Source organism: Takifugu flavidus, unplaced genomic scaffold, assembly GCF_003711565.1.
Source record: "Takifugu flavidus isolate HTHZ2018 unplaced genomic scaffold, ASM371156v2 ctg861, whole genome shotgun sequence".
NCBI classification, from domain to species: Eukaryota; Metazoa; Chordata; class Actinopteri; order Tetraodontiformes; family Tetraodontidae; genus Takifugu; species Takifugu flavidus.
This window is the reverse complement of record NW_026622471.1, coordinates 1-13,104: the sequence shown is the minus strand read 5'-3', so window position 1 is coordinate 13,104 and position 13,104 is coordinate 1. Positions and strand designations below refer to the sequence as shown.

Below are 13,104 nucleotides of genomic sequence, written 5' to 3'. Positions count from 1 at the left end.
AAGTCCACCAGCGCTTTTTAAAAACTGAATTTTTCATCTATGGAGGGAGTAGACGGCAGATGTTTCCACATGCTCTTCACCATTGGTGTCAGTGAGTGATGCAGCAGATGAGCGGGAGTTGACTGGCTTCAACCAGCTACTGTCTCAATGTCTTCAGCCCATAGTGTGGATTCTCTACGAGATCAGACAGCAGCTTCACTCCTGAATCCTTCAGCTGGTTCCCACTCATGTCCAGTTCTCTGAGATGGGAGGGATTGGACCTCAGCCGAGGCCAGAGACCCACAGCTGATCTCTGATAAGCTGCAGTAGTCCTAATCTGAAAAATGCAGGATGAGGTTATACGGTGCAGGTCTGCATGTTATCTGCATCAGTACTAAACTTACGTTAGTCTTAGTTGGGTCGGACCTGAATTCACGATATTACAAGGAATTTTTTTAATGTGGTGCATCACAGCAGTGTTGAGAACAGCCTCACTTCACCATCTTAGCAGCTGGTATATAGGTAGAAAATGAAGACTGACCTGAGCCTCTCCAGTTTACAGTTTGGACTCTCCAGTCCAGAACAGAGCCGCTTCACTCCTGAATCCGCAGCTGGTTCTGACTCAGGTCCAGAACCCTCAGATGGGAGAGGTGGACCTCAGCGCCGAGCCAGAGAGCCACGCTGATCTCTGATAAACTGCAGCGCTCTATCTAAATAAAGATGGGAAACTTTTATAAGGTTTAAGTGAAACCAGTATCATCTGAAAGTTTAATCAAAGGCATGATCTGTAATATTTAATTTAGTTACAGGTTAAAAAATGATAGTAATATGTAATTACCACAATTCCAACCTCTCAGGTTTGCACTGTTCCAGAGGAGAATATATGGGTTCTGCCCTCACTCTTCCCAGTTCTCCCACCTCTTTCCCTCCCATCTCATCATGGAGATCCATCTCACTCACCTGTGGCTCATCTTTAAAGCACAACCTGTCTTAGATGACTTCCTGTCTCCTCACCATCTCCCTCCTCGTTGGCTGGTGTCTACCAGGCACCCTCACCTAGTTTTGTCTAATTTTGGTTACCATCTGTCGGCTTTTTCATTGTCCTTAAATCAATTTATCATGAATAAGTGGTCCCCGTGTGGCCCTCCCTCCTGAAGGACTGGGCACAACACACACACTCAGAAAGTGTGAGGACCCTCGGATGGAATATGGACATTTTTGAGAATGGTGGTTACCTCAGAGTTTCCAGTCGCAGTTTGGATCTCCAAAACCACAGAGCAGCTTCACTCCTGAATCCTGCAGCTGGTTCTGACTCAGGTCCAGTTCTCTGAGATGGGAGGGATTGGACCTCAGCGCCGAGGCCAGAGAGCCACAGCTGATCTCTGATAACTGCAGCCCCTTAATCTAATAAAGAAGGGAAACTTTTATTAGGTTATAAGTGAAACCAGCATTAATCTGAAAGGTTAATCAAAGGCATGATCTGTAAATATTTAATTTAGTTACAGGTTAAAAAATGATAGTAATATGTAATGACCACAATTCCAACCTCTCAGGTTTGCACTGTTCCAAAGGAGAATATATATTGTTCTGGCCCTCACTCTTCCCAGGTTCTCCCACCTCTTTCCCTCCCATCTCATCATGGAGATCCATCTCACCTGTGGCTCATCTTTAAAGGCACAACCTGTCTTAGATGACTTCCTGTCTCCCTCACCATCTCCCTCCTCGTTGGCTGGTGTCTACCAGGCACCCTCACCTAGTTTTGTCTAATTTTGGTACCATCTGTGGGCTTTTTTCATGTCCTTAAATCAGTTTATCATGAATAAGTGGTCCCCGTGTGGCCCTCCCTCCTGAAGGAACTGGGCACAACACACACACTCAGAAAGTGTGAGGACCCTCGGGTGGAATAATGGACATTTTTGAGAATGGTGTTTACCTCAGAGTTTCCAGTCGGCAGTTTGGAAAGTGGAGAAAACCACAGAGCAGCTTCACTCCTGAATCCTGCAGCTGGTTCTGACTCAGGTCCAGTTCTCTGAGATGGGAGGGATTGGACCTCAGCGCCGAGGCCAGAGAGTCACAGCTGATCTCTGATAACTGCAGAGCTCTAATCTGAAAAATGCAGGATGAGGTTATACGGTGCAGGTCTGCATGTTATCTGCGTCAGTACTAAACCTACGTTAGTTCTTAGTTGGGTCAGACCTGAATTCACGATATTACAAGGAATTTTTTAATGTGGTGCATCACAGCAGTGTTGAGAACAGCCTCACTTCACCATCTTAGCAGCTGGTATATAGGTAGAAAAATGAAGACTGACCTGAGCCTCTCCAGTTTACAGTTTGGACTCTCCAGTCCAGAACAGAGCCGCTTCACTCCTGAATCCTGCAACGGTTGTAGCTCAGGTCCAGAACCCTCAGATGGGAGAGGTTGGACTTCAGAGCTGAGGCCACAGAATCACAGCTGGTCTCTGATAAACTGCAGCCTCTTAGTCTAAAATAACAATTATTTTGAGAGAAGACAAATAAAAAATCAACATGTACCAGAGCAAAACACAGCTTACAAGCAACAAACCTCTGGTCCTGCACGGCTTATCTGCCGTATGTTCCTATTTTGGGTTCTTTCAGGGCGGTTGGACAAGATCTACACCGTATGTAAAGTGTGTGTGGGTCAAAATACCTTCCAAGTTTGTGAGACCACATTTCTCAATAGCACTCAACTCTTGTCAGGAGTTGGGACAAAGCGACCCACTCCTGATAGCTTGTGGGCGATGCTGCAGCGACCCTGCAATCCCTACACTCTCTGGTGAAACCAAATCAAAGGTTTTAGACACTGCTGGATGCTGGAAGGGTGGCTATAGTCTGGACGCATCGTTCCCCTGACTGCACATTTCTCCAACAATGATTGGCAGCTGGTGTCACTTGTTCTCCAGAGAGAGAAGGAAAGAGAGCCCCCCCACAGTGTGTTTGATTGCCCCACTGCAAGCTCAATGCTGCCAGAAAACATTGCAGGAGCATCAATTCCCCTCAGGGCATCAACAAGGACCTCAGGAAAAGGTGCAGCTGCCACCTACTAGAGACAAGCACACTGAGCTGAGATTCAAAGCCCTCTCCTCCCAAGAGAAGAGCTTGTTTGTTGGAGGCTCTTCTGGGCGATACCTGGTGCCACAGCTCCAGCTCAGCCCGTCTCTGGAGCTGAGGTGGAGCTTAGCAAGTTTCATGGTTCTCCACCACTTCCTCTCGCTGAGGACCTTCTCAGCTGGTGGTTTCTGCTCCACCTTCCAAGTTGAGCAGGTGATACTTCTGCATTCCTGCCACCAGTGTCTCTGCAGAAAGAGTCTTCTCTACTGTTTTATATTAGATTGTAGAAATTAGGATTTTTGGTTGATGTCTTAGATGTTGTTGACTAAGAGCAGGTTTTCTTTAATAACATAGAAAGATTCGATGAGAAGAGCAAATGTATTATTTTATGAGCTACTTCCACTACTATTATATACACATACTTCCATATTGTCTTAGATTGCAAGCTGCATTTATTGCATCGTTCATAGAAAGTCATATTTGTGAGGAGAAAAACTCAAATAAGGTCATTTCTTTAATGACCATTACAACAGAAGGAGGCGATGAACAAACAGATTTATCTAAAAATGTGTGAAAACTTATGGATGGAAACCTTTTTAAAATGGTTGCATTGTGTAGAATCGGTGTAGAATCAACTTGTTGACTTCTGATTTGGACTCCAATGGAAGTGAGGTGCAACAATTGTGGATGCTGAAAGCTTCAGATCTTCATGAAGGTTTCTGTGGTTGGACTGACCTGCTGCCCCTTTAAGAGGGAGGCAGGTTTGGGCTTCTGGCTGGAATGAAGCCACCTAAGATGAGAATGACTGCAGGCTTTCGGTACCAAGGTTTAACAGGGTGCTCACTTCACACTTGGGCTTTTCTCTTTTTGGGATGGCTTTTCTCAGGGAGAAGGGGCATGGCACACTGCAGCAGCTTTCTTTTTGGGTTTCTAGTTTTCCTTCTGATCTTTAAAAGACAGGAAGAACCATTTTTGATTGGTCTGAATGTTTGGGCGGTTTGTGGCCAGCCTAAAATAAAACAAGACAAATCTACAACTGATACTTCCTTTCTAGTCATTGATGACCATCCTCACATGGGACAGATTTCCACAACCAATTTAATACTGCAAATCTGTCCTGTGTGGTCTTTTTTCTGAGAACTGTAACACTACGTTTATAACAAAGATCAAACATGGAAACATTTATTGTCTAACTAGTTACACCTGGGAAAGTACTGGATCATCTCTGACTGACCTGAGAGTCTCCAGCTCACAGAGAGGATCCTGGAGAGCACCACAGAGCAGCTTCACTGCTGGATCCTTCAGCTGGTTCCTACTCAGCTCCAGAACCCTCAGATGGGAGGGATTGGACCTCAGCGCCGAGGCCAGAGAGTCACAGCTGATCTCTGATAAACTGCAGTCCCACAGCCTGGAAAAGGAATAAATGGGGCAAATAAAAACACATTTCTAAATCTGAAAATGAAAGAGAAAAGCAGAAAATGTAAAGAAATTTAGAAAAGACCAACAGAGGCCTCCTGACCTGAGCGTCTCCAGTCTGCAGTTTGGATGCATCATTGCAGAAGACAGAACTTACTCTCGGCATCTGTCAGGCTTTTGTTCCATTTTAAGCTCAGCTCCCGTAGATGAGAAGGGTTTGACGTCATTGCTGAGGCCACAACTTCCAATGACTCGTTGAAAGAACATCATCATACAGTCTGTTGTGTATGAAACAAAAATAGTGAGTCAAACTTTGGGATTTCTCATCAACTTATCTGAGAATCTACCTCAACACAAATGTAGCTCATTTCCTGGAAAAGCTAAATTCAACACCGTAGAGCAACAGTTTGAACGACCATCAGATCTGAAATGCAACTGAATTATTCTCAACATTTGTCTTATTTTAGAACAGCTCATAATTACTCAATATTTAAAATGATTATAGCAAATGGTTTAAAGAAACGTGCATCTTTTTATCTGTCTATCGGCTCTTTGGATATTTTGCATTTCATCCAATTTGTACGATGGTGCGTCAAGTCTTAATTCAGCGATCCGATCGATGACATCAGAGTCTCTGGTTGCATCGATTGCCCTCAGCTTCTGTTCTATCTGCCTGTTTCCCTTCAAATCATTTTCACTGCACCTTTTGTTGCTAGTGATGAAGTTGCCACCTAACGGGTGTGGAAAGGCTCAAACAACTTTGTGGGTCACATAAAGGCTCCAAACGGAACCGCCACAAAGACCTAAAACACCCATTTAAACCAACGAGGCCGGCTGTTTTTACGTTGAACAAATGAAGCAAAATAGTCACGTGTCAGTTAAAATGTGTTTTTCTGTCGTTGAATACGATGTATACAAACAAACAAAAAAAGTGATTTAATGACATGACAGTAATTTCATGATAGTCAGTTAACTTGTGGCTCCTATTATTCCTGCCTTATGTTGGTTTGTCTGGATTGACCTTTGAACTTATATCCAGCCAGTGTTGAACATTTCTGGATGAATTGTTGTTGTTTTTAATTATGGACGCTGCAATGGAGATAAAGAATTGAAGGAATGACCACTGGAGGGGGTATTGCTACCTGACATGATCCACTCGCTTGATTTAAACGCCGATGTCCGGCCCCAAAAATCTTTACTTACTCGGCCTTCCTGCAGTTCCTCACAGCTGGAATCAGGCGACGTCGTCCCTCCTCTGAGGTTTGTACTGCTGCAGGTTCAGCTCATCCAGAACCTCCTCTGACATCTGCAGCAGGTAGGCCAGAGCTGAACAGTGGATCTCTGACAGTTCCTCTCTGATTTCTCCCTGACTTCAGGAACTCTTGGATCTCCTGATGGACTGACTGATCCTTCATCTCCATCAGACAGTGGAAGATGTTGATGCTTCTGTCTGGGGAGATTTCATCACTGTTCACCTCCTTCAGGTTGTTGAGGACCTTCTGGATGGTTTCTGGGTGGCTGTTCCTCTGATCCAACAGTCCACCCAAGATCCTCTGATTGGACTCCAGAGAGAGACCATGAAGGAAGCGAACAAACAAGTCCAGGTGGCCATTTTCACTTTTGAGAGATTTCATTAGTGCTCTCCTGAGGAAGTCATCAAGAGATGTGACTGGATCATTATGAAACAACCCAAAAACCAGGAAAAGGGGTTTGGTTCAGAATATTTAGGAACTTATTATATAACTGCTGTGTCTTTCCTGGTGTAACGGTGGAACATGTAGACGGCAGCCAGAAACTCCTGAACGCTCAGATGAACAAAGCAGTAGACTGATTTCTGGAAGATCACACTCTCTCTCTTGAAGATCTCTGTACAAACTCCTGAGTACACCGACACCTCGGAGACGTCCAGTCCACATCGCTCCAGGTCTTCTGAGTAGAACATGATGTTTCCTTTCTCCAGATGTTCAAACGCCAGCCGACCCAACTTCAGAAGGAGTTCTTTATCAGCCTCAGTCAGTTCCTCTGGTCTCTGCTTTCCTCCATACTTCTGCTTCTTCCTCTTTATCTGAACCCTCAGGAAGTGTGAGTAGAGGTCAGTCAGGGTTTGGGCAGCTCTCCTCTCTGGTCTCTGGTCATCATGTCCTCCAGAACTATAGCAGTGATCCAGCAGAAAACTGGGATCAGACACATGATGTGGAGGCTCCTGGAGGCCTTGATGTGTGAGATGATTCTCTTGGACAGATCTTCATCACTGAACCTCCTCCTGAAGTACTCCTCCTTCTGGGAGTCAGTGAAGCCTCGTACTTCTGTGATCCTGTCAACACATGAGGGAGGAATCTGATGGGCTGCTGCAGGTCTGGAGGTGATCCAGATGAGAGCTGAGGGAAGCAGGTTCCCCTGGATGAGGTTCACCAGGAGCACGTCAACTGACGATACTTGTGTGACATCAGAGATGAGCTGATGCTTGTTGAAACCCAGTGAAAATCTGCTTTCATCCAGGCCATCAAAGATGAACAGAAGTTTCCAGACAGTCTTATTTTAGAACAGCTCATAATTACTCAATATTTAAAATGATTATAGCAAATGGTTTAAAGAAACGTGCATCTTTTTATCTGTCTATCGGCTCTTTGGATATTTTGCATTTCATCCAATTTGTACGATGGTGCGTCAAGTCTTAATTCAGCGATCCGATCGATGACATCAGAGTCTCTGGTTGCATCGATTGCCCTCAGCTTCTGTTCTATCTGCCTGTTTCCCTTCAAATCATTTTCACTGCACCTTTTGTTGCTAGTGATGAAGTTGCCACCTAACGGGTGTGGAAAGGCTCAAACAACTTTGTGGGTCACATAAAGGCTCCAAACGGAACCGCCACAAAGACCTAAAACACCCATTTAAACCAACGAGGCCGGCTGTTTTTACGTTGAACAAATGAAGCAAAATAGTCACGTGTCATTAGTTAAAATGTGTTTTTCTGTCGTTAGAATACGATGTATACAAACAAACAAAAGTGATTTAATGACATGACAGTAATTTCATGATAGTCAGTTAACTTGTGGCTCCTATTATTCCTGCCTTATGTTGGTTTGTCTGGATTGACCTTTGAACTTATATCCAGCCAGTGTTGAACATTTCTGGATGAATTGTTGTTGTTTTAATTTATGGACGCTGCAATGGAGATAAAGAATTGAAGGAATGACCACTGGAGGGGGTATTGCTACCTGACATGATCCACTCGCTTGATTTAAACGCCGATGTCCGGCCCCAAAAATCTTTACTTACTCGCCTTCCTGCAGTTCCTCACAGCTGGAATCAGGCGACGTCGTCCCTCCTCTGAGGTTTGTACTGCTGCAGGTTCAGCTCATCCAGAACCTCCTCTGACATCTGCAGCAGGTAGGCCAGAGCTGAACAGTGGATCTCTGACAGTCTCCTCTCTGATTTCTTCCCTGACTTCAGGAACTCTTGGATCTCCTGATGGACTGACTGATCCTTCATCTCCATCAGACAGTGGAAGATGTTGATGCTTCTGTCTGGGGAGATTTCATCACTGTTCACCTCCTTCAGGTTGTTGAGGACCTTCTGGATGGTTTCTGGGTGGCTGTTCCTCTGATCCAACAGTCCACCCAAGATCCTCTGATTGGACTCCAGAGAGAGACCATGAAGGAAGCGAACAAACAAGTCCAGGTGGCCATTTTCACTTTTGAGAGATTTCATTAGTGCTCTCCTGAGGAAGTCATCAAAGATGTGATGGATGATCATGTGAAACAACCCAACACCAGGAAAAGGGGTGGTTTGAATATTTAGGAACTTATTTATAACCGCTGTGTCTTTCCTGGTGTAACGGTGGAACATGTAGACGGCAGCCAGAAACTCCTGAATGCTCAGATGAACAAAGCAGTAGACTGATTTCTGGAAGATCACACTCTCTCTCTTGAAGATCTCTGTACAAACTCCTGAGTACACCGACACCTCGGAGACGTCCAGTCCACATCGCTCCAGGTCTTCTGAGTAGAACATGATGTTTCCTTTCTCCAGATGTTCAAACGCCAGCCGACCCAACTTCAGAAGGAGTTCTTTATCAGCCTCAGTCAGTTCCTCTGGTCTCTGCTTTCCTCCATACTTCTGCTTCTTCCTCTTTATCTGAACCCTCAGGAAGTGTGAGTAGAGGTCAGTCAGGGTTTTGGGCAGCTCTCCTCTCTGGTCTCTGGTCATCATGTCCTCCAGAACTATAGCAGTGATCCAGCAGAAAACTGGGATCAGACACATGATGTGGAGGCTCCTGGAGGCCTTGATGTGTGAGATGATTCTCTTGGACAGATCTTCATCACTGAACCTCCTCCTGAAGTACTCCTCCTTCTGGGAGTCAGTGAAGCCTCGTACTTCTGTGATCCTGTCAACACACGAGGGAGGAATCTGATGGGCTGCTGCAGGTCTGGAGGTGATCCAGATGAGAGCTGAGGGAAGCAGGTTCCCCTGGATGAGGTTCACCAGGAGCACGTCAACTGACGATACTTGTGTGACATCAGAGATGAGCTGATGCTTGTTGAAACCCAGTGAAAATCTGCTTTCATCCAGGCCATCAAAGATGAACAGAAGTTTCCAGACAGTCAGATCTTCTGCTCTGATCTTCTGTAATGTTGGATGGAAAACATGAAGCAGTGAGAGAAGACTGTGCTGCTCATCTCTGATCAAGTTCAGCTCCCTGCATGAGAGCGGAAGCACCAGACTGATGTCTTGGTTCTCCAAACCTTCTGCCCAGTCCAGACTGAACTTCTGCACTGAGAAGGTTTTTCCAACGCCGGCGACACCGTTGGTCAGAACCACTCTGATGTGTCTCTGTTGCTCAGATAAGACTTTGAAGATGTCCTGGCACTTGATTGGAGTGTCCTGGATGTTCTTCTTGGAGGTTCTCTCAAGCTGTCTCACCTCATGTTGTGTGTCCACCTCCTCACTTTGTCCCTCAGTGATGTAGAGCTCAGTGTAGATCTTGTTCAGCAGGGTTCCACTTCCTGCTTCATTAGTTCCTTCAGTCACATGTTCACATCTTCTCTTCAGACTCATCTTATGACCTTCTATCACCTCCTGCAGATCACTTCCTGAACATAAGTAAACCAATGATTTCCATCTATAATAAATCATCAACACAACTCCAAATTCATGACATCACAAATTAAATCTCATATTGAACAGTTTTACTTTGTTTGGGCTTCATTTCAGCATCTCCAGATCTGCTTCCAGATTGTGAACAAGAGGACTCTCCTGGTGGAGCTGACTGGTCCCAGTTTGATAGGATGTGCTCCCCCCTCTCACTATGAAACACATCTCTATTAGTCCTTTGATTTATAGGATGAAAGAACCTGATCAAGACTCAATATTGTTCCAGCATTTATGTCTGAATTCATCTTTCAGTTTAAACCTGATTCTTGTTTCTAATCAACAATATTCACATTAAGTCTGTAACTATATGACTGTCTGAGGTTTAAGTGTTAAACATCTCCAATAATAAACTCACAACCTGCTGCTGTTAATGTGACTAACAGCTGCCACACAAACACATCATCACGCTTTAGTTTTCTTACATTTCCTCTGAACTTCTGAAGTTTATTAATCTTCTTGGACCGGTCACTCTTCAGGGACACCCAGCTGGGCACTGTGGACTCTGCTCTGTCCTCGTCCATCCTGAGGAAACATCAGAAATAGTGATGAGACTGTGATGAAGGTAAATAATCTGTAGAGGTTGGAGTTAAATAATCCCAATTCACTGCATTTTTATCAAACAGGAACATTTCTAATCCATTCTGGATAACAACTGAATCAATAAATCAATGATGTCTCTGTATCATTTTCATGTTTTCAGAGTTTAAGCTGCTTTTTTTAACTGTTCCCTGCAGTGAGAAAAGAACTGGCACCTTTTCCAGCCCCTCATCCTGCAGCACTGAATGTGCTCTAAAGTTCTTTCCAGAGCAAACGTCTCTGCACTTGCAGCAACATGTTGTAGTCATGGATCCGTGAGGAGAACCGGATACAGGAAACGCCCCCACTTTGATCCCAAAACCCAACTGGTGGCCAACGGTGGTCCGGCAACGACGGGGACGCTGGTCCATCGGGCCGACAACACTGGTTTTCCACAGGCCAACATGGTGAAAGGACTGTGCACCGTTTCATTTAAAGAGCTGATGAATTTCATTTTTCACGATAGTGGAGGCTAATACCTACAAAATGATGTTTTGTATGGTTGTGAAATGTTCTAAGGCAGAGTTATGTGGTTCAGAAAACCTTACTTTAAAGGTGAGCCTTGAGGTCCAATACCGAAGTTTTCAGGGTTCCCTTTGGACCTGTCGCTCTTCATGGACACACAGCTGGACACTGTGGACTCTGCTCTCTCTTCCTCTTCCATCACACATTCGCTCATTTTTAAATGTGAGTCTAAACGGTTAAGCAGGAACAGTCTGCTGACACAGAAAAGAAGATTAAAGAACATGATTCTCAGCATGAAGACAAGCAGAGGTCTGTCCAATGACGTATTGTCGGCTCATTCACATCAAAATCTATTATATGATGTCACCCTGTACATCATACAGGCCACATATATATTGGAAAAAAGTTTTGGGACATCTTAAAAGTTTACACCATGTTAAATATAAAATAGTTGTGGAAAAATGTTTCTCCTGGGTGTTTCAGAAGGTGCGGTGGCATTAGACGGACGCACACAAATACAAATTAAATCATTTTTTATCTGGTTATGGTTTACAAGAAAACCTAAATTCTTTCAAGATGTCAGTTCTCAACATTAAATTCAACAAATAAGATGAGAATGCATTCAAAAAAACAGAAATACGTCATCACATCATCAAAGTGGGTCAAATGCAGCATCATCTTCTGTCATCTCAGACAGGATTCCAAGAAGAGGATCTTCATTTTCAACAACGCACCTTGACATCTCATCATGGCTCGTCTGTCAGATTACAAGCAGCTTTTTTGATCAGGCGCATCATGTTTCTCACCAACACATGATGGTGCTGGAAAAAACATCTGTAGCCTGACCTAGAGGTCAAAACTCTGCATGGCGTGCACAGCTACTAGTTGCAGCTGGTGGTTGTGGCGGAGGAGATCCCAAACATATCTAGCAAGCTTGTTTTGGAGCAGAGCTTGTCCACCACCTCTGACCCCACTCATCACAGAAGTCCCACCATATCCATGGCCAGGTGTGTTGGCAGCATTGGAGCCAGCCTCAGGAAAAAGGTGTGTCAATATCTCAGAAGTGATGATCAAGTTGACACACCCAACAGAAGTCAAGCAACCCAACATGCTGAATAGAATAGATGACACACAGCAAAGGGCAAAAAACACCCAATTCTGCTCAGACTAATCTTATCTGACCACATGTACAGGACCAAAAATATCAAAACACCATGGGTTTAGGTTTCTTGACTGCTTCATTCAAAACAGAACACATTCATAAATCCATAATAACAAATTCATATTCCACAAAGAACCAGTTGTTAAAACAATAAAATGGAATGCCTTGATCTCTCCCTCTTTCCATACTCTCCTTTTTTAAATAAAGGATTGATTGTCCCCCTGGTGGAGGGACAAAGAGAGGAGGCTAAAACTGTCGCGTTTGTGTCCCTCTTTCCGTGGATTTTTCCACTAACTGCAAATAATATTGTGACTTATTGTGAGTATTAAAATGTGCTTCCTCAACCTCTAAAATGTTGGCTCAGGGTTAGCGGAAAACGCAGTTAGAGGAAACACGCTACAAAGTTTGATCATCCGTCACAACATTCCCGTCGACCAGCCGCAATGTGCGTCCGAAACACGCGCACGCTCATTGCGAACACGCAGCTTATTAAGCCGCATCTCGCAGCGGAACATTGATTCGAGACGACAGCAGTGAAAGAACCAAATGCTACCTGAATATTAGAGGTTTCCATCAGGGCTCGGTCAGTCCAGATGGAGCCCGAAGTTGAGAACTTTCACTTTCGCTTCTTCTTCCTCTACACGTCACGTGTTCGTGGTTGGATCGCGTCATATCCAGCACACGCGCCTCTCTTCAGAACAATTTGGTCCACGTTTTAACTGAAATACTGGGAAACAACTGGAGTTCGTCTGACAGATGTTCGTTTTTGGGTGCGGAATCAAACTGGGTCAACTTTTTGATCTATAGGATCCCCTCTGGTTCAAAGTGTCCCCTATAGGATATTGACAGTACTGACCTTTTGGGGGCTGCACACACCTCTTAATGGTGACGGCACCAACGGAGCTGATCCAGTTGTCATCAGCTGGCCAGTCTGACTCCAGCTCATTAGGGGAAATTTGCTGATCTGGAGGAGAAGCTTTCAAAACTTGACGGGCTGGGGGGGGAATGACTGTAATTTGGAATCAGCGTGCCAATTTTATTTTTAATCAGAATAATTTAGAATAATTTCAACAGGATATTTTCAAATTGTTCCCCAGTGGAGCTGCCAACTGAATATGGTGACCTGCTCCTACACACAGAAATCCGATGGCTCAGCAGGGGACGGATTTTGCTTCCTTTTTTGTCCCTTTTGAGTGAAATAAAAGAGTTCATGCAGTCCAGAGGGGAAGACGCCGCGCTGCTGGAGGACACTGGCTGGACACTGGACCTTGCATTTTTAAC

The 13,104-nt window shown here is 44.6% G+C and overlaps 2 protein-coding genes across 2 annotated transcripts; both read right to left on the bottom strand.

Annotated features, from left to right (window-relative positions):
- Nucleotides 1-1,540: 1,540 nt before the first annotated feature.
- Nucleotides 1,541-5,810, bottom strand: LOC130521310 (ribonuclease inhibitor-like). Its single transcript, XM_057024899.1, has 4 exons — nucleotides 5,670-5,810; nucleotides 4,570-4,744; nucleotides 4,285-4,458; nucleotides 1,541-2,463 (listed from the first exon to the last, which is right to left on the bottom strand). Exons 2-4 carry the CDS (start codon nucleotides 4,602-4,604, stop codon nucleotides 2,343-2,345), a joined length of 330 nt encoding a protein of 109 aa, XP_056880879.1. The 5' UTR covers nucleotides 4,605-4,744; nucleotides 5,670-5,810; the 3' UTR covers nucleotides 1,541-2,342.
- A 391-nt stretch (nucleotides 5,811-6,201) lies between these two features.
- On the bottom strand, nucleotides 6,202-13,091 carry LOC130521311 (protein NLRC3-like). The gene is made up of 6 exons (XM_057024901.1): nucleotides 12,377-13,091; nucleotides 10,745-10,912; nucleotides 10,043-10,142; nucleotides 9,660-9,772; nucleotides 8,233-9,559; nucleotides 6,202-6,223 (listed from the first exon to the last, which is right to left on the bottom strand). Exons 4-6 carry the CDS (start codon nucleotides 9,673-9,675, stop codon nucleotides 6,202-6,204), a joined length of 1,365 nt encoding a protein of 454 aa, XP_056880881.1. The 5' UTR covers nucleotides 9,676-9,772; nucleotides 10,043-10,142; nucleotides 10,745-10,912; nucleotides 12,377-13,091.
- Between the last annotated feature and the right edge of the window lie 13 nt (nucleotides 13,092-13,104).

Bases quoted from the DNA above. Each gene is read 5' to 3' on its own strand.
- LOC130521310 (XM_057024899.1), bottom strand. From the start codon at position 4,604: ATGATGCATCCAAACTGCAGACTGGAGACGCTCAG. The intron at 4,459-4,569 runs GTCAGGAGGCCT...TTCCTTTTCCAG, and splicing joins TGCAGACTGGAGACGCTCAG to GCTGTGGGACTGCAGTTTAT. The intron at 2,464-4,284 runs GTCAGTCAGAGA...TTGTTATTTTAG, and splicing joins TGTGAGCTGGAGACTCTCAG to ACTAAGAGGCTGCAGTTTAT.
- LOC130521311 (XM_057024901.1), bottom strand. The intron at 6,224-8,232 runs GTTGTTTCACAT...CCGTTACACCAG, and splicing joins ACCCCTTTTCCTGGTGTTGG to GAAAGACACAGCAGTTATAT.